The sequence below is a fragment of the Opisthorchis viverrini genome, assembly GCF_000715545.1.
Source record: "Opisthorchis viverrini unplaced genomic scaffold opera_v5_85, whole genome shotgun sequence".
NCBI classification, from domain to species: Eukaryota; Metazoa; Platyhelminthes; class Trematoda; order Opisthorchiida; family Opisthorchiidae; genus Opisthorchis; species Opisthorchis viverrini.
Genome location: NW_008751740.1, coordinates 382,132 through 402,914, shown reverse-complemented (window position 1 = coordinate 402,914; position 20,783 = coordinate 382,132). Strand labels below are relative to the sequence as shown.

Sequence of the window (20,783 nt, the reverse complement as noted above, 5' to 3'; positions counted from 1 at the left end):
GAAGAGCGTCATTTAGCTGGCTGGTGGTTAGACATTGGTTTGTATGCATCGTAAAGTGGGCTATTTCCATTTGGCTATGGATGAGACCACGGTCACACTCAAAGGCAGACATAGCTCTCTTCCCGGAGTAGAGTTACAAAGCGGAATTCTGGTAAGAGCCCAAAGGTAGATTGCGTATGAAGATTCGTGTCATGGGCTGACTAAACGCACTGTGTTTAGAATCAACGACGACTGTTGATGTTGCTCTCGTAGATCGGGCAGGCGGTCATCCGTTGACAGCGACTCACCACCCATGTTTGCGTTGAGAAAATTGATAGTCTGGCGTCCAGCTGAGTGTTGCCGACCGTGTAAGCTGAAGGAGAAGAAAATGAATACCGCATTGTTGCCCGGTTCAAAATATCAACGCATGCGGCCATTAACCTCAAAGGCAAAACATACTTTTCAGATTTGAGACCTACCAGTTTGAACTGACCACTTCCACTACGTATGGCTGTCATTGCGCCATCATCACAATCATTATCGACAGCAAGCAGAAAATAAACCACTGTGTTGGATTCTTTTGCTGAGTTATGTATGCATTTATTTAGTATGCTCAGACACCGGTGTCAACTGCCTTTTTATTCCCCTTTTCCTAGAATGGTTCACTTTCTCTGGACACCACAAACTCCACAACTGGATCGATCAAAATTTCTAAAAGAGACTGGAAATTTTTTTATGACGTTTGACCTATTAGACCCCAACAGAGGCCACTGTTGTTTCAGAAATCAAGGACCGCGAACACTACTCAACAATTGATTCCCGTGGGGCCCGTTGGCCAAATCGAGTTTCACGTATGTGGTCCCGGTACTGGATGACGACCCTGGTGCACAAAACAGTGGTCTCATGGCCTATGTGTACTGTGTCAAACCACGTGATGAACCATGAAATGCGGCTGGTTCAGTTAGTCTGGTCAACGCCTAAACAACTCGAAATAATATGGTGGTAGCAGCTCATTTAAGTAACGGTGAACAAATTTGCGCGTGTCCCACACGATCGCGTCGAAAGAAATTCGACATTTCAAATCCTTAACGGTAAAACAAGGTAACATTGTGGAGAAACCATGAAGTCACACGACTTCTTCATCCAGTATTTGTTAGAAGCACATCCGTAGGTCAAGTGCACCTCAGATCCAATTTCATCCTTGTCCATGATCCACATGATAAGTGGCCGTCGGTGGCTAGTCACTGGGATCACAAGAACACAATTACAGCCCATCTTCATAGTGATCAGTGAGAATGAAGCGTCCAGCGCAGCGTTTTCCTTAAAATAGGCTTCGAGAAATACTCCGACCTCCTCAGCATTTCGTTTTTAAGACGAAACAGCAATTAAAATGTATACTCAAAAGAGTCGTAGCTTCAGGGGGGCAAAAAGACATCTCGACCAATCATTCGGATACCGATCGGTGGGCTGCACCAGAAACTTTACCCAATCCCAGGTGCCCTTCGAAGTGGACTCGATGAGTGGATAGAAATTGCGGTAACTTGTATTAACTGGTCGTAAAGTGATACACATTTTTGAAAAAAAACTTTCTATGCACCACCAAGCTGTACCGTTAGATGATTAGTTTAGGTTGGCCTTTCACCAAACAAAACCCAGAACCGCTTGGTATCATGCGAACAACCCCGCTTACAAAAGTCGGTTATAGGCGAATTTGTCCGACTTTCAGACCGGTTATTTAGGAGGTGATCTACAGGTCGACCAGAGGAACAATAATGGGTGATTAATAGACCAAATCAATCCCACCAAGGAACTTGTTTACTACCACATGAATTTCTCCATCGGATGAAGAAATCTGACGACGAGAGGTCATATGTTCACAAAAAGGGTGGTGGGTCACAGAACACGTGTACGTAGTAGCTGCTTCATTAGCTGGGTCTTTGCAAACTGCAGGCCCTTTAGCTTCTGTAGAGGTAACTCATCAGGTCACGCGTCACAAACACACAAACCACGTGACAATCCCTGTCCCACTTGCGACCTTAGCCGACAACTTGCACAAATTCTCATCCGGCTACCACCTGCGTTACGCGCCAGGCTTATGAACTTCAACAGGTCATGTTGTATTCATGTTCGTGCAAGCATCAAACACGAAGAGACACCCATCTCTTCACACTGCTCACAAGAAATAGGCATACAACTTGGCTCAACACACAGACACACGCAGACACACTCGCGCGCACAGGAAAGGAAGTCAACAGAGCCCTACAAGTTTCCACGGCCAACTACGGAACACGTGTAGCGCCTACATTGCAGAGAAGACACGTCCCGTGTCCGGAACTTCACTCAGGAACTCTCAACAAGTGTCCAAGGGTTATTCGGACAGAGCTAAAGACTGGGTCCAATCCCCAAAAACAAAAAACATCTCTTTCACCAGAAGAGGCCACTTTGATCAGGCCCAACGCGTGCCTAACTAGGAGAGACAACTGCATTTCACATATGTAGACAACAAGAACCTTTCTCGAGTAGATATGCTATTTACACGTTACCAGGCAGAACTGATAAAGATCAAAATTGCCATTTGTTTGTTCAAACTAACACACAAAAAGCATCGCACACACATCCTGATATTCCTTGATGGCTTCTCACGTAGGCCCATTTAAACCTGAACTGTTACGGCGTCTTCTCAAGCTTAGCATCATCCTACCGCCTCTCTGGGCATTTCGATGTGACATGACGAGGATATTCCTTGATGGCTTCTCACGTAGGCCAATTTAAACTTGAACTGTTACGGCATCTTCTCAAGCTTAGCATCATCCTACCATCTACATAACAGATGGAGAATTGTCCGCCTCTCTGGGCATTTCGATGTGACCTTGACGAAACGCACACTCGGTTGCATATCCCATCGGTGCTGAAGAGATATAACAATCAACAGGATTAGGGATGTTAGCGAAATACACTCAGTTGCATACAAATGTGGTTTTGACGGGAGACTCAACCAGCTGAATCTCTCGTTCATGATGTTTTTAAGCAACTGAATGTGCTCTGCCAGTCCACTAGTGATAATATCATGGTCAAAGGGAGCGCGGAAGAACACAAGAATGTGGTCGTAAAGGTATCTAGAATTGAACGTCTCAACGTTTGGGTCAACGGCTTGGATACGATAGGATACAGGTTGAGTGAGGGTACCGGTGAATGGAAAGAACTCAAACCACATGAGTAGTGTATGTACACGTACCGCGATATCTCAAATATCGTACCAACTGAAACATGGATCAGCCTGGTGCAGTACATTCAGTTGCTTGAATGCGCTTAAAACCAAATCGGTGTGCAAATGAGTGTATTTTGCTAAATTCGTACAATTTGGGTTCAAGTCGAACACAAGGTTGACGGAAATTCGGGGACTGTGCCTACCTGATGAGCCCCAAGAATGGCGGAACCGGTCGTGATCTTCCAGCAACTTTATGAGTAGTGTATTACGTTTAAGGGCGTTACTTTCGTAAGAGCGACTTGTGAACATACAAATAGTTTGCGAGTAAACGTGAAAAGATGGGAGCAGATAAAGTTGGCTGTGTGTGGCAAAACTGTTTCACCTCATGGTGCTTCTCAAATTCGTGTAGACTCCGTTTTTGTATGCTGCCCGAAGCGGTTGTCTTTTGGATCTCCGACGCAGAATTCTCACCCTCTGTTGTTTACATGAGACTGTGAAACACCTTCGAGCATATTCTACAAAGACTCTCAAGGCTTCAAGGACATGAGTAAACAAACATGTGTTGTTGTCGCTATTGTACCCCAGCACCGCATTTCTCAGATCGGTGTCACTTTTGCGGGCTTCACTGTCGTAGATTTCACATAACTCCTTCAGTTTTTGGGACATTTAACACTGAGTTTAACCCCACCATTTAAATGTTTCCAATCGCAACTGAAATGGGAAACTTGTATTCGCGATTGTCCATGATTTGTTAACACTCTCAGCCGAGTACTTGCCCAAAGTGAATGGCAAGCATGTTGTTGAGACCAGTAGGAGGATGAGACGAATGGCAAAGCCATTCGACTTCTTGTACCAGGTTAGCAATGAATGCTTTGATCATCTCCGTATTAGTTGCATTACAAATAAGGTTCCAAACAGGGTGGAAGTGGAACAAGTGATGCTAAAAATCTTTACTCAGCAACCTTCGTTTTGAACGCAAGCGTTGTCTGTTGAAAACTTATAGCAATGAGTGCTTGTCATTTAGCTCTTACTACGCCTAATGTTCAGTAGTTCAACTGGCAGACCATCTAGTAAGAAGCTTGATTGATATAAAGGGGTTGGTGTCCATACCTACCTCTCATCATGTTCCAGGGTGAATTCCCTCAAGGAGCCACTATCCGCATCCACTGTTCGGTTTACGGTGCCCATCCTCGGTTTAGTAAAGCAGTTAACCGAACGGACTTCCGTAGTTTCAGGTGGTTCGTCTTTATCCAAACTGGGTAACAGCAGGGCGGATAGTAGCGGTGAAGATTGCGATGGTGTCGATACTGAAGTCGCGTGCTGGAAGGCCATGAGTCCTCCAGGTGAAACAACCCGTTTCAGTGATTTCTGACCACAGCTTGTGGATTGATCTAGCGAAGAACTGAAATATATGGGGTTTCCTGATGACATAGCACAAGTAGTATCTGTTACTGTCTCCGAATCTGTTTCTGCTGTTTGGTTCGTCCTCAGTTCCGCGTCGTTTGTAGTGTCATTGTCTCGGTTTGTCACAGCCTGTCCAAAATGAAAAGTAATCTACATTTGGAGCTACTGGAAACTAATGAGTAGTTCAGAATAAAACATAATCCCTACAGCACGATAAGCCCCTAGACAGCAGGTGAACCGTGTACCTCCGCTACTGCATACCATTGGTCCCACTAGATTCGAGGCTTTACACCGACAATATAGAAAGCACCAGTAACTTGAGAACTCCGAGAACTTGTTTTTATCCCACCAAAAAGTGAATAGTCGATGATGACCACTTACACTTTTGACGTCCCGGTTAAGCACTTTTACTCAGCAGTCATACGGAAACGGCTCTAGATTCAATATATTCACATCTACTAAAAGCACGATTACGAACTCGGTTTGTTGACGCCCCTCTCTAATGGGGTAATTGTTTCTACACTTACTCACCTCATCTATGGGTAGATATCAATGTATCTCGTCAAGTTTGTCCCGTCCCCTGAGAGGATCGTTCAGCAGAAGATCACGTACCTGACTTTCCTGTTAAGTGAGTGGTTGATAAAATACATTACCCATAGTGCATACTAGAGAAAGTACTGAGCTATAAGTTCAGGGAGCAGAAGAAACGCTTGATGTAGGAAAAACCCAACAGCCTGGTCTTGCATTTCTCTCACTTGCGAAAGAATCGAGTCGGAAAAAATACACAATAATGCCTCGCAAACTCCGTTGACGAGGACCGTGACTAGTTAGGTCTTTAGAGGATAGCCAGTTGGCAGAACTAACGCTGCCAACCTTTGGTGGATAGAGAGCGAACTGGCTGACCGCAAGGTCCTTGGTTCGAATCTGACTTCTGCGTCTCGGCTTCTCTTGCCTAGGCCTGGGTAACCAGGCACTATTCCAGCCCTTACCACACGGCAAGTGTTCCGTTGCGCAAGTAACCAAAACCCTGAGAACTAAGCTTCAATTAGTATTTTCCCGTGCAAGGTGTGATTCTTAAACCTAATGAAGATTTGACTACTTATCGAGTAGTACTCACCTGTGTTTTCACGTTGGCGCCCAAAGTCCCGTTTGTTGGGAACCACCGACTGAATGAAGCGAGACAAGAAGATGGTTACCAGTAAGGTATCAGAATACCAAAGGAAAAAAACCCATCAACTCAAGCCTATCGACAAAGTTTTGAATGAATAGCAAGCTTCCACGTCAAAATTTAGGGGCTAGTTGGGGCACTGAGAAAACCGTATGCTGTTCGGAACGCACTCTCAATAAACGAATGTCGGAAACTTCCAACTACAGGCGTTGAAAAGAAGCTAGTAAGCTGCAACCAGTACTAATGATCTACTTTGGAATGATCTGGAAACTGCCTGAGATGAGTTCAGATCTTATAAAAGGCACGAGCATAAAAGAGGACATACAGTTTGGTCATACACACTATGAAAGCCGGTCAGGACGGACGTACAGTTTGCAGTTCAAAATAACTCGAATAACATCGAACGGTAAATTCATAATGAGGACTGCTCATGTTAACTCTCCAGCCCGTTATGCTTACAGTGAGCTGCCCGATTCTTGTGTTCATGTACGTCAATAGAGATCTCTGAAACTCCTGCATGTGCATAGATGTTAGTCAACCACACACTAGAAAAAACCTTCGACAGACCCCATATGTCCCTTCGGAAAATGTGTTTATTCTTGGAAAAGGTGAGTAATAAGGACTGTCTATCACGCTTTAGCAGTCAGTTGCAAACTACCGATCTTCTCACATAAAATCCCCCTTTGAGGAAATGCAGATGTTGTAAATATGAACAACTAACTCGTGTTATCTAGTCAGGCTCGGATGTGTCGTAAAACCAATTGATTGGTAGTGGAGATTTCATCCTGTCAGTGAAGCTAATCTATGCTGAAAAGACGAGAAGCACTGTACAGCGGTGCGCCCCCCACGAAACTCCAATAGGAACTTTCAAACCCGCGACCTCCCGGTTAGTAGTTTGAACATTTAACCAATGGGCTTCACTCACAGGACAAAATTTTCTGTAAAATTCACACTATCAACCAGCAAGTCGATTATATGCGTAACAAGTTTCTATAATTGGCATCCTGTACGAATATTAAACCCAAATATCGATCAAGTGAACTCAGTCCAAGTAGTTGAGCATCACAGCTTTTTACTTTAACCAAGGCATAGCTTACCGTAATGACGAAATTTTCCGTTTTCCACTGTATCGAATCTTTACCCCTGTGGATTGTCCGTTGGTCAAACCAAATCTAAATTCCTTACCTGGTTGTAGATCGCCTGTTGACATGCTCAAATGGAGATGCACCCAACCGCACACTAGTCCCACGACTGGGGACGAAACGTCCGCAAGTAACGTGTCAAGCTCGATGAACACATCACCAGCCACCTGGTCTACAACCAACGCACCCGAGCTAAATTCCGTACTACTTACAAGTAGTCAGTTGTAATAAAACTGCGCAAACAGCCAGGGTATCCTGCGCTTGAAAACGACCGCAGCAGAAATAAAACAGCAAACACTTCAGAAATGGAAAAAGGAAAAATTGAGCCGCCCATACTTACACGACACGCTTTGCCTTGCGACGTTGGTACTCATTCTCGTCAACCACCCAGACAGATCCCGAGGCGGTTTCGACGCGACGGAAGCATTTGTGCAGCGACAGATTATGCCGAACGGCATTCTGGATTCCCGGGGAATATAAGGGCACGTGATGAGCAAAGAGAGGGAGAAGTGTTTGAAAGCCTCAACAACAACAGCAAGGGACAATAAAGATGACATTAAGGGGGGTACGAAATAGAACCTTACAACCCACTATTTGCCCAGGTTTGGTCCAATTAGTCCAATAATTACTCACTCCAGCCCACGGATTTACTCTCAACCCTTGTGGCTTGGTTGCAGCTAAACTAACTAGCTCGATCGATGAAACAAGTATCAAAATATTAAAAAAATCGCATGACGTTTTTGTCACATTAGTCTCTGCTTCCATTGAGTTGAGTTGTTTCAGTTTTGACTTGTGCTCCGCGACTCAAGTCGTGCAGAATTGCTAGGTGACACATGAGACACATGGGTATTTTCCATATTATTGGATTTTGGTGGGAAGGGACGATGGACTTCCTGGGGGGAGGTGGAAATTCCTATGGAAATTTCGCGAACGACGTGCAGCATGAGCTGTCCCGGGACGTGAGGGACGGGTACGTGTCTCTCGGCGAAATACACTCTGTTACAAAGAAAGTCGGCGATAACGCGAGACTCAATTGAATCTCGGATGAATCTCTCGTCCATAATATCCTTCAACTTATTCTTGTGCACACAGGCCATCTCATATTTCAGTTGGCACGATGGAGACTTGAAGCCATGTAGTGGACGGCGGAGAGCGCCCCACGGAAATCAATATAAACTCCAACTACTTCTGCCTTGCATAAGTAGTCAAATATTTCTGCCAATTCGTTGCATTGGTCACGGCAGCACAGAACTTTTGAACTCTGGTCTACTTCATCATACCGTGCTAGTCCGATGAAACTTCCTGAATTTGGCCTGTGTATCGTTCAGAAGAAGATCGGGCCGTTACGAGGAACAAGCCTCCGAGCACAGAAATAATCAACAATATGCGACAGAAAATGAAGAAAGTTTTGTTACAAAATATGAAGCGACAGTGAAACTTCAAGAAAAGTGGAAGGCGAGTCGTTTCAATCGTCCGAGGACGAAAAGACCACCTGACGATGATATCGATGACCCAGCAGATTTCCAAGATGGAGCTTGCCTAGTGCGGTTGTCAACCTGGTTCAGTTGGATTTCATGAGACACGAAAGGCAAGGACTGAACACAGAAGACGAGAAGGCTGAATCTACTGTGTTCACTTTGGTAATTATGGACAGAAGCGCATTGTACAGCAATTTTCAGGGAGGGGGGAGCCTGGGATTATCAGGAAGGTCAGATACCTAAAAGAAAACACTGAATGCCTGAAACCTACTGAGACCCTCAGCTCCACTAGATGCTGGCCAAACAGACAAAGCCCCTTCAGTATGCAGCGCTTTACAGCCCTGTATCAAACCCAGACAGCACGGTCAGCGTTGGATCAAGGTCAGACAACGCCCCCGCAATATGCAGCGCGTCTCAGCCTCGTACCAAGGCCAGACCGCGCGCGTCAGCATTGGACCACGTTCAGACAGTGCCCCTCCAATAGATAGCTTGAGACCGTTGAACTTTCGCACTCGCGCGAACTAACACTCTCGCACTTGCTCGTGCTGTTGTGTTCCCTTCTGTGAGTCTTTTCTCCGGCACTAGGCACTGGAGCGGGTCAGCAGCAGATACCTCAGATTGGCGAATCAGCAGATATAACAGGTATCAAACTCAGTTTATAAGACGAATGTCACTCGCAAGATTATGTTCTATACTCCTATGTTATGGCACCGAGATTAAGTTCACGCGAATACGAGTAAGGGCAAATAACCATCGATGAGTCAAAATCCCATCTGATGAGCAGCTTTATTCAAAAACTCAGCCAGTTAGATCCGGCAACATCTACCTCAGTTCTACGATAGATCCGCTAATTGTCAATAACCAATCCGAAAGATATCTGAGGGTAGAAGAATATCGACTACAGTCTGAAAAAAACCTGTGTACGATGGACGACAATGAATCTTAAGGCACTAATGTGAAAGGGAGTCGAATCCGGGTCATCGAAATGCTAATCCACGATCGCATCCACTGAGCCACCCAAGTTGGTAACTTCAGTTTTGGCCATTATCGTTTGGACTCTGAGGATAATAAAATCGAAACTGTTCCAGGACGTATCCAGTTTCGGGTCGTGCGCAGTTTGTGAATGTGTCCAGGTACCTAACGCAGCGTGCCGATCTCGCCAGCATATGAGAAAGGAGAAACCCAAGACATCAAAACGCCACAAAGAATAGCGACTAAGAAATGGACTAGTGCAGATAACGTTCAAGAACGTCTTTTGATGAGTGAGTGACTCCTCGCATAATGCAATCCACACCAGATCGCCAAAACGTTCTTTCGTCACCAAAAGACATAAGGCTGAAGCTCAAACTTGCACCATCACAGTCATTAGTTGGATGCCGTACAAGATCCCAAGATCAAAATCACATCGTTCCAAACACGTTGGTTGCTAGTAAACACCATGAATTATCTTTGTTTCGGAAACGACAACGTTGCTGCATTTGTGACAAGGTCTTCCCGTGAAAAAATGAAAAAGATGGATCTCGAAATGCGTACCCATCACCTTGCTCCTCCGTTTTATTTGATAAGGTGCAGGCAACACGGTAAAGTAGGCTAAGCGACCCCAGCTGTTCCAGTGCAATGATGTGATTTACTGAAGACGGGTGGCATGTCGATTGCTAGTTCTTTGGCGCTAATATAACCGCGAGAATGCACGGCCGTCGCGACAGAACTGCAGGCGGTTGTCTAGCCCGGTGAATCCGCACAAGTGCGGACTTAAGTATGCACACGCAGGCGTGTCTGCGCGACAGTATACACAGCCCCTCTGTTGCTATGACCACACCCACATGGCATGTCCAGAAACGGGATACCATGGTGTTTACATGCAAGTCCACAATGAGGACACGCAAACACAAGCCGAACTGCGGCGCACAGAAACAGCGGGGGGGGGAGATACGAATGCACTGCAGGAAACTGCATTGTTTACAAACAAATAGCGAGTACAAATAAATCTTTTGCGTCCAGGTTCCGATTGCCTGCCATCGTCGCCCTACAGTATTACTGATAATAAATACTATTACTGCTTCAGACCGGATGAGGAAGTTGACATCGCATGGATGGCACCCGTGCGCACTGCCATGTCTGGTGTTACGTGGTATTTCCAGTCGTATTGTTTATCCAATGCACTGGTAATGTTTGTGTACAGACGGTCATGAACAGGTTCGCAATCTGAACGACGTAAACCAAGTAGATTCGGATGAAACCGACTAAACTCGCCATGCAGCTAGATATGTGGGTTTTGCGTGATACAGGTGCCTCCACGAAACGAATCAGATCAAGTATTGATTCAGCGACGTCTGGTTCCATTGCCCGCGGTACTTGTCATCCAAGTCTTATATGAGTACACCTCTGCGTCGCTGGAAGACATTCTGTGTGTAAAACGTTGAAGAGACACACACATCCCTCCCTCCGCCGTACACAGCATCACAGCGACATGGACAACCTCTGGTAGGGTGACTTCACCCATGTTGGTGATCAACTCAGGCAATCACGCACCGTCGGTTATTTCAGATGAATGTTTCCGACACTGTCCTGTCAAGCAAACTTTAACTAATTTGTCGGTACTTTTGAAATGTGACGAACTAGGTGCTGTGTCTTTCATCTCTTGGCCGATATATTTAGAGGACCCGGCCAAGTCAAGAAGACAACTGTTGTCAGAACAGATTAAAAAATGCACGAGAAAAGGACGATACATCCATCGGCGTACCTCGCAAAGTCAAGGCAAGCTTTACCTTGGACTGTACACAATCAGGATAGTGAAACCCCATTGAACGGCAGCAACGGACGCGCGTTCAAATAGACGGTTAAGGGCACAAACTTGGAACCTGAGTATCATGCGATCGCATCAGGACGATACGCGATTGGATTGTTTTTCCTCCGGCTGTAATATCCTTTCAGTTCATAGCTGCCATGCTACCCGAAGAAAGCACAAGGGTTTAGGTGCCGCCATGGTGCCGTGGGTTGGGTTCGATCCATCGACCTTCCGGCCTCAATTACCGAACTATCTCGAGCTCAGAATTCATCCACTTCTACCTTGTACTGGCCGCTCGGAAAATTCCGAATTCACAGTTTACTAATTACCATTCCCTCCCCCCTCATGGGAGGTCATGAGCAGGTATCTAACTACTCACAAGTAGTTCCTAACCTAACGGATTCGATGCGCTGGTCTTGTAATTATTTCCTGTTTTCAGATGAACAAAAAATCTAAACGTTTTGCCCTGCTTTTACTGCATTCCCTCCCCCCTCATGGGAGGTCATGAGCAGGTATCTAACTACTCACAAGTAGTCAGATTCCTAACGGATTCGATGCGCTGGTCTTGTAATTATTTCCTGTTTTCAGATGAACAAAAAATCTAAACGTTTTGCCCTGCTTTCATGTTACTGCATTCCAAACGCTGCTAGCTATCACCTCACAGAAAACCGAGTCATCTCAGAAACCAAGTGAATAATGCCAACTTCAAAAACACGAGTGGAGTTAGAGACAACATGGATTTAGGCTCACAATTTCTCCGTCTTGGTACGAAAATCATAATAGTGCGCAAGCGACCGGATTCGTGAACGGAAACAGAAGGGTTGAATCCTACAAGACCAGCAGCGTTATTCAACAGCAGTCATGTGTTTGCATGCAATCACCTGCTCTCCGATTGATAGACCCATCAGCCTGGTTTTAGTTCCCTACTTCGTTTAAATGTTCATTGGGAATAGATGGGATGAAGGCGAGACCGTACGATCCTCCACTTTGATCAGAGTAGTTGAACTCACCACTGTGTAGTCGAAGATAGCGGAGCTGGCTGAAACAGCAACTACCAACTAAGTGTAGTCGAACTGTATGTACGACTTTGCTGCTCGTGTTCATCCTTTGGCATTTAGGTCGGATGGAGATTCTACGGCCTCTCCATATGAGGGGACCGATTCGTGCGGAACCACCCAAGCAAACAAAGTTGCGTCATCACACAAGCTACTTACTCATCCAAACGTCATGTCACTCATTTCATTATAACCCGACAGTGCGAGATCACAGGTTCGTTCCTCACACTACTTGGTTGATTAGGCGTCAGTCTCTGTGTGGAATGCAGAGACCTGTCACGGAGAATGTAAGATTTGCTGGTAAATGGCTCAGGTAGGCCTCTTCAGAAGAACCATTCAGCGCAGAGCGGACTGCTCAAAGTGGGGCAATGTGCCATCGATACGTTACATGTGTCAATGGCCCCAGGCGCAAAATCACGTGATCACATTGGAGAGCGTACAACCTTAGTTAAGTCTGATTCACATTCAACAGTGCACAAGCTGTTCACGTTTGTACTCTAACCTCAACTGGACTACGCATTCGGAGCCGAACCAACAGGCAAAAACGGCGGTCTAACACTACAATCATTCAAAGAGAGAACCAAAGGAAGAACAGTACATCAATAAAGGCGTCTTACAAACAGGTAAGCTCATTTCATTCAGGAGGTGCCTTCGAATGCGTCATCGAGAGTGTTCAATCAAATAGTTTGCGAGTTGTGAAACCTCTTCCAAACATCCGATTTGTACGGCTGGCTAAGTCGCGGAAGTTCTTCGACGGAACAATTGGTGTCATGCAGCATGCTGCTTCTCGGAAGTTGCTCATCGCTTGACTTTTCAGGCTCTCATAAGAGAATTAGCAAAAGACAGCTGTAATATGGAACAAAATGTTTGGCAGCTGGTCTTCAAGCCATCCTTACTATCAAGGGGTCCACCAGAGGTTTTCAGTTTGTTCTGTTCTGCCAAGTCGGTTGCATACTGACTTTACACCATGCGACCGACGATCAAATTGGTTGAAGATGATGTACCGCTTATCGGACAGTGCCATCGGAAGAGATTGAAGCGAGGCAAACATCCACGAACATATCTTGTTGTCAGAAAGCCGCATGTGACGGAAGCGTGCCTATTGGAGGGTTTCCTCCTGTGTCGAACCTAAAGAAACTGATAATACGCATTCTCTATTGTGTTTTAAGTCCACTTAATTCCGTTTGAGCTAGCACAATCCAGTGGGCATTCAGCACAAGACCGTCGTCAAACCCAGCCCTCTGTATGGGTCAAATCAAACGGTAGATGTATAAAGTTCCATTACATCTCCTACAGAACCGATTGTCGGAGTGTGTGTGTGTGTGTGTGTGTGTGTGTGTGTGTGTGTGTGTGTGTGTGTGTGTGTGTGTGTGTGTGTGTGTGTGTGTGTGTGTGTGTGTGTGTGTGTGTGTGTGTGTGTGTGTGTGTGTGTGTGTGTGCGCGCGCGAGCGAGCGAGCGAATCTGAGAAATCCAAACAATGTTTCCAAGTTGTGAACGTACACAAAAATCCAGAATTGTTTTCCATCCTCCCCGGGGCGTATGTTGTTTGAGGAGAATGCTGTCTGTTGGTTGTGTTTACCCGGTCCAGACATACGGGCCTTGGACCTGGCGAAACACCGTTGTAAACACGATCCGCTGTGTGCCACCAAGGCAACAGTAATGTCAATAAAAATAAAAACAACAACAACAACAGCAACGCAATCGCGACCCAGACAACGACTGCGATTCCGAGTGTTCGCTAGCCTTGTTTGTACAAACATGGACTAGCGAACTAGTGAAAACACCCGCGGGAGCGGATGCCCCCGATGCTGTTGTTTGTGCTTCTGTTATGATGATGATGATGATGATTGTGCCACGCCAGACGACAGAAACACATGGTGGGCCACCTGCAGATAAGCAGGAAGGGGGTAGGTAGAACGATGACAGCGAAAACAACAACAACAGCAACACAACGATGTTGTGATGGAAACTTCTCCGATCTCTAAGTCATCAGGACGGAATAGCACATTCAGCCGAGCTTTTCTAGGATTTGCTTTGTATGATCTTTTTACAGATAAGGACTACGGGTCTATTCGTGCTCGGTCCGACAAAATCCAATGACCTTCGCCAAACTAAGGAATAAGGATGTCGAAGAGTTTTCAGCAACCTCATGAGTAGTGTGTTACCTCTAGATGGTAAAAGGGAGATTCTTCCTACATCTGTATTCTTGAGATGACATGGGCAAAGCTAATTGGGACAGGGCTTCGCATGCCGTTTGAAGGCGTGCACTTGGGGTTGGTACCGACCCTAATAACTCGATCACTCGGATCTGAACGACAATGGTGTCAAGGCAGTTCGGGAACGCAATGTTTGGCTTTCTTCTCATTGATCTCATTGCAGTCCAGTGAGTGGATGCAGAATATCCAGGGGTATAGCATTCGCTGCTGTCTAAAGAGATAAAGTTGGATTTTGTTCCCATGGGCACAGCAACAATCGTCACAGCATGGGATGAAGTGCGTCAAAGAGCTCGCACCAAATTAGCGTGGAATTTTGACAGCACTGGTTGAAAACATGACTCAATGTTTGTTTCGTCTGCCGACCGGATTTGTATGCAATGGACTAATTCAGATCATCCGTGAGTTCCAGACAGCAACCAAAACTAAAGTTCAAAATCAGTTTTCTGAATTCGAGCGACAGGTGCATTCTGTCCCGGGAACAGGTTCCAGGGTAAAACAACTATTCATCAATATTCTCGGTTAGTAGTTAACGTTTCACAAAGTTTTCACAATTTTGAATACTTCAAAATTGATGGGAGCTGACTCTTCTGCCGTGTTGACTGCTGCATGTGAATTTCCATTAAAACTACACGACTTCCTTTTAATTTCGAATTTGGACGAAGGTTGGTCATCTCCCGAAACTGGGGGGGGGGGGGGAGACCAACAAAACCGAATAGCAAAGGGGGTGCGAAACTTCATGCCGAACAAGCAACGTTTTCTTCAAAAGCTTCCGGTCGTACTTTTGGTCAGCTTGGCCTTGATCTTGCGGTGTGAGCTGGAACACACACATGCAGAAAGCGCACATTTTATAGCGTCATTCCAGACACTTTCAAGGCAGTAAGGTTCGGATTGCGATTGATTGATTGATTCTCGAAGCAAAACTCATGTTTTAATCGAGTAGACAGAAGCCCTGAATGTAATCGTTCGGTCCCCTGAGATGTTTGGCAAGAGCAACCTTTCAGCGACTACAGAATAGGTTCAGTCATCTCGTTTTCCACTTGTCTTACCCTTCTCATCATGGAACTGAAGCCTCAGAACCGTAATCAACATTTCACCTTCTGGAAACTCAACCTGATTTTCACGTACTATACTATACTATACTATACTATACTATACTATACTATACTATACTATACTATACTATACTATACTATACTATACTATACTATACTATACTATACTATACTATACTATACTATACTATACTATACTATACTATACTATACTATACTATACTATACTATACTATACTATACTATACTATACTATACTATACTATACTATACTATACTATACTATACTATACTATACTATACTATACTATACTATACTATACTATACTATACTATACTATACTATACTATACTATACTATACTATACTATACTATACTATACTATACTATACTATACTATACTATACTATACTATACTACTATACCTGACGGTACAGTTAACTTGTTCATTTTCATGTACTGAAGGTCTCAAAACAGCAAATCTGTTGTACTCTGATAGCAGAATCTTCGGATTGATCAGCTGATTTGATGCTGCGCGTAGCAATCCAAGATAAATTGGTCTGCCAATACTACCCCCGGGGTCAATTTGAAACGCCTCCACAGCAATCGCCCTTTTTCAGCGCATAATACTAATAACTATCCCCGTCAACTTCTCATTATGCTAACTGCTGAATCAGCCCCAAGCTTTGTTTACAATTTTGTCTCAGTGTGGACTGATTTCCCAAAAAAAATCAGAGAACAAAACGGAGTTTTGACAATGTTGTTTTTTTCCTAATCAAAAGCAATGTGTTCTTCCCTCTAAAGCGACCGCTTCCAGCTCTTTCGGCGGCCGCTCTGGAGAGGTTTTATTCCAAAACAAGTGATTAATGTCGCTGTTCATTCATCACACCTGGATCAGCTGATGGCCTGCAATAGTTCTCTGCGTGTTCCCTTCGGACGTACAGCCTCACCAGGGGTTTCCACGTAGCATTTATTTCGGTTCAGTGCAAAAAAAACTTGTGGCTTGTAGCGACTCCCCTCTTTTCAACAAATTCGCTTGGTTTTACTCCGCACCAGTGTGAAATCAAAGAGATGACCACATTCTCGCTCGCTTGACAGTCACATAAACGAAAACACCTAGGCCTGATGTGGGTCAAGGTCGTAAACATAGCACCTGAGGCAAGTGGTAGTAGCGTGCACCTGTACTGATCAGAATGAGCGAAATGGTCGAACGGGTAAACAGCAGTCGCTGCTACAGGTTCCCACCAGAAGTTTGTTGACTCGTGACAGACAAATCTAATTTGGATGCCATCTATTAATTAGTCTGTTGATCCAGTTTCTTTACCACTCTCACTTCAGTCAATACGAACTCTCAGTAGACCAAGATTTTCGAGCAAAACCAGGAAACCGCCTAGTTCCTTCAGTTGTTGAGTGTGGCTCACACTTCACATGGCGTGATTGTGATAGCACTATTGGGTTTTGTGTTTCGACACTGCGCTCTATACCACAGTGTGAATGAATCGGAATTCCGCATCCTCAGGTCTTGTTTGAAAATACGATCCTTTGAAGGACGAGATGGCGAAATGGCCCTAGTGGTTAGAGCGCGAATTTACTGACCGGAAGGTCCGTCGTTCGAATCCGACCTCCGCCTCTCGACTTCCCCTGTCTAGGCTTGGGCAACTTGGCAGTATCTCAGCCCTCGTGCTTCCTTCGGGTGGCATGGCAGCTGGGTACCGAAAGGGTGCTACAGCTGAACGCTTTCTTTCTTCCCTTTGAAGGTTACTGGGTACATCACCACCCTACACATCCGTTTACTTAGTTTCTCATCAATGTCGAAGTATCTGCAAGAGCAGGGACAAAAATTTCCTCAAAGGAGTTCGCGCACTATTTGGACCTTACCGGATATGTATGCAACAACATCTCATCTCCATGATGGTCATCAGACTACTTGTTTTCACTCTGACTCCGTTCCAGAGCCCTGTTTGCGGCACATGAAAGGGAGGATTAGCTTGTCGACCGTGATTATGAAGCTCAGTCAGTGGTGATTCGGGATAGGGGCGAAGTAGGCGTACCATGTATCCCGATTTATGAAAAATGTCTACAGTGACAGAGTATGAATGAGTGATCCACGTATAAAGAACATTCCATAGTTCACATAGATATTTCTTCGAGGAGCGCGCCACATCGGGCCAAGTGACGCGTGACTAATGCATGGCTGGCTGTTTTTCTGTGCACGGCAATCGCATGGGTTATTAGCTGGGGGGCAGTTTGTTCTACCCGAAAAGTTGTAGGTTGGAGTCTCTTTATCTATTACAAACGAGGCGGTGCTGTGCACATCACTGGCGAAGAGGACGGCTGACACGTAGCTGGAAGATGAACCGTCGTGTCATGATTCTCCACGGTGTTTGATAAGTTAACCCAGGCTTTGTCCATTGGGCACCTGAGTAAATTGATCGTATCAGACAAATAAACAGAAAAACTGGAGAAAAAAGTCATGTATGGTACAACACTTTTGTGACCCAACTCACCTTCCATGTAGCTTCATTTTGTCGGAAATAGGCGAATTCCTTTTGCAGCCAGACATAGATTGCACTTAACGAGAGCTGCTTGCGTGGAGATTCCAAAATCGCTTGGCGAATCAGCGTGGCGTAGGTGAACCTGGGTCTGGCGCAATGGGAACGATAGTACTGGCGATGCGTGATGGAGCTGTTGTGTATGGAAGGGGAAGGAGGCGAGTCGTGACCGTGGCCCCCTTCACCGTCGCTGTCTGGTGGTAGACTTGATTGGGTACCTTTGTGGGAGAAGATAAATGGCATTATAGACCCCTGAATGCTTACCAGTTGTCAATCTTCAAGTGCTGTTTACTGTAACCAGTCTGCTGTCCCATAATGTTGAAAAAAAGCACTTTCTGAACAAACAACCGCATCAACCGGGAAATTGAGTGGCGAATCAAACGAATGATTTCGTTTCACTGTGGGATACCCTGATGAATTAGGCTTCCTTGTCTAGTGTCTGTTGACTTACATTCTGAAACAAGTTCTAACGAAGTCCACTGCCGAAGCGTGAGAACCAGGGCATCCCTGGCTTCTCTGTACCAGTGTGTTTAAAACATGTGTGTTTTGATTAGGATGTCAGCAAAACTGTTAACTCCTAGTACTTGGCCAAGCAGATCCCTGTTGGGACCAAAAACCTACACTAGTCTGACCAACAGTCGGCTGATTGAGCCGGAGAACAAAACCTGAGGGGCGGGAAGAAGATAACTTATCGGAATTCCATCAGATTTGAAATACCCAACACGATGTTCCCCTATCATCTCAAACTTGTAGCGGTTGATGTAGCCAATCCCGCCACATCAATAGGTTCTTTCTGACTGGACTCAACTTGGTTCGGCCGAAGATTTAGTACAACACAAGGGATACCCCAAACAAGATGAAACTTTCATTATCCAAGCCCAGAAGACATATAATCAGTGCCCCGTGAAAGAAACACAATCACAGAGATGTTCTGGGATTTCCTGGAGGTTTCTTTTGGGGGGGGGGCTACTGTGATAGAAAAACGGTACAAACAAAACGAAGCTAATTCGTCTTGTAATGCACTACTCATAAGGTTGCTGAAAACCCCTTATGAGTAGTGCATTACAGATTCAGCTGGATTCCAGGTGAGTCTCTTGCAAAACCCAATTAGTTTGCAAATGAGTGTATTTCGCTGAATTCTTGTTGTTTCAGCTTCCATACACGAACCCTTTTAGACATGGCAGAAAAGAGATTTGAATGACTCACTTTGGATTCCATCTTCCGAGGGCTGCCGCTTAATCATCTGATTGGTCGTCCCAGTGGAATCCATCAGTTCCATCGGGTACTCACCCTCCATCACTAGAGCAGCAGGTTCTTTGGTGAAACATGCAAACGATTGTGGTTTCTCGTCCGGACAGAAATCCAAACGCCGTTTGTTGTTCTCAAACCCATAGTAGGATGTGGATGAAGACGAAGGCGAGGAGGAAGTGTCGGAAACTCGAGGAAGCCATGTGGTCGAACATGGTGTGTTGGGGTGGATTTGTGAGCCGGAACGCTCAACTGTGGAAACTCCGTGCATCGAAGGTAGAGGAGAGCAAAGATGACCGGGAAAACTGGACACTGTGGAGAGTAGAGCTGCTGCTGCTGCGCTTGCAAGCAACGCTCGTTGACATGAAGATCCGTTCGGTATCAATGGATTGGGTAGAACAGAACAATCTGTTTGAGTGGAAAATGGGAGGGAGGAAAGGGACGGGACGAGAGGTGTGAAATTTGGCGCAGATGGGATCGGTTCAGGGGCGACGGACCCGCCTGTTGGCCAATTAGTTGTGGCCAAGTTGTGTATTGTACTTCGACGATGATGTAACGGTGCGGGCACTGTGGGTGAGGTTATGGTGGCCGAGGTAGACGCGACCTGAGACATCTGATCCGGTGTCCTTACGTTCACCCCGTTCGTAGTGGTTTGGAGAGTGTTTGTCGTGCTGTATTGTTGGCACAGCGTTGCAGACCCTGTGATGAATTAGCCCGGAATCAGTAAAGCGGAATTCGGGCATGAGAGGGAAGTTTAAGAAAAAAAACACTGGCACGGAACTAGCGGAGAAAAGCGGAAACGCCCTACCGATCCGTGTATATTGACCGGAGCTATAAAAATTACGGAGAGAGTGCACCAAGTTATTTTCTATAGGTTATATGTTCATTAAAAAGTGCATGGGTCCCAAACGCTGTCAAGTTTGACCAATAAAAACCATAGAGTCCTCCTCGTTCAGCTTTCCGCATAGTGAGTGCATTTGTGTTCAATCCTGGTAATCTGTACATTCGAGGCGTGTGTACACCAGACTGTCTGAGTGTGTAAACTGAGTGCAACCATCCAACTTCGTTTCAATAGATAGACCCGTACTGAGTGCACTGGGAAGGGATTTACACATCCTAGCGCCGGTTAACTGGATGCACGAGCCGAGTGTCACCTTGCCTTATCGAGCTTGTTGGTACCAGCCTCTGCAACACCCCCCTTGTTACAAATTCGTACGCTGTTCAAACCCAGTGTCATTCACAAGTGTCAAAATGATTTCCATTCGTCGAGAGAAAAAGTCGACAGATCCCAGGTTTGGATTAACCACAAGGCTGTCATCATTTGCTTAAAGTAAGAAACTCCATTCTTTGGAGCGAACCCATTAAATGGTTGGTAAATGGCAAGGAATGAATAGTATCTTTCAGAAAGTCTGCCGAAAAACAATCTGTGGACTGCCAAAGTCCTTCAGCATGTATCCTGTCAGAAACAAGTACACTGCATGTCATAGGGAC

General features: G+C 45.4%; 2 protein-coding genes across 2 annotated transcripts in view; one reads left to right on the top strand and one right to left on the bottom strand.

Moving 5' to 3' along the window:
* Window positions 1-5: 5 nt before the first annotated feature.
* The window catches only part of T265_13611 (hypothetical protein), a gene marked incomplete at both ends in the record, with an annotated part of 79,886 nt that continues 59,108 nt past the window's right edge, over window positions 6-20,783 (bottom strand). Inside the window, 6 exons of the mRNA XM_009169698.1 lie at window positions 6-352; window positions 4,302-4,741; window positions 5,709-5,757; window positions 7,242-7,360; window positions 18,000-18,262; window positions 19,251-19,991. Of these exons, the coding sequence (XP_009167962.1) occupies window positions 190-352; window positions 4,302-4,741; window positions 5,709-5,757; window positions 7,242-7,360; window positions 18,000-18,262; window positions 19,251-19,991 (1,775 nt within the window). The remainder of the gene's footprint in view (window positions 353-4,301; window positions 4,742-5,708; window positions 5,758-7,241; window positions 7,361-17,999; window positions 18,263-19,250; window positions 19,992-20,783) is intronic.
* On the top strand, window positions 7,207-7,449 carry T265_04827 (hypothetical protein; the record flags this gene model as incomplete). Its single annotated transcript, XM_009169673.1, has 1 exon — window positions 7,207-7,449. The coding sequence occupies one exon, from the start codon at window positions 7,207-7,209 to the stop codon at window positions 7,447-7,449; it is 243 nt and encodes an 80-aa protein (XP_009167937.1).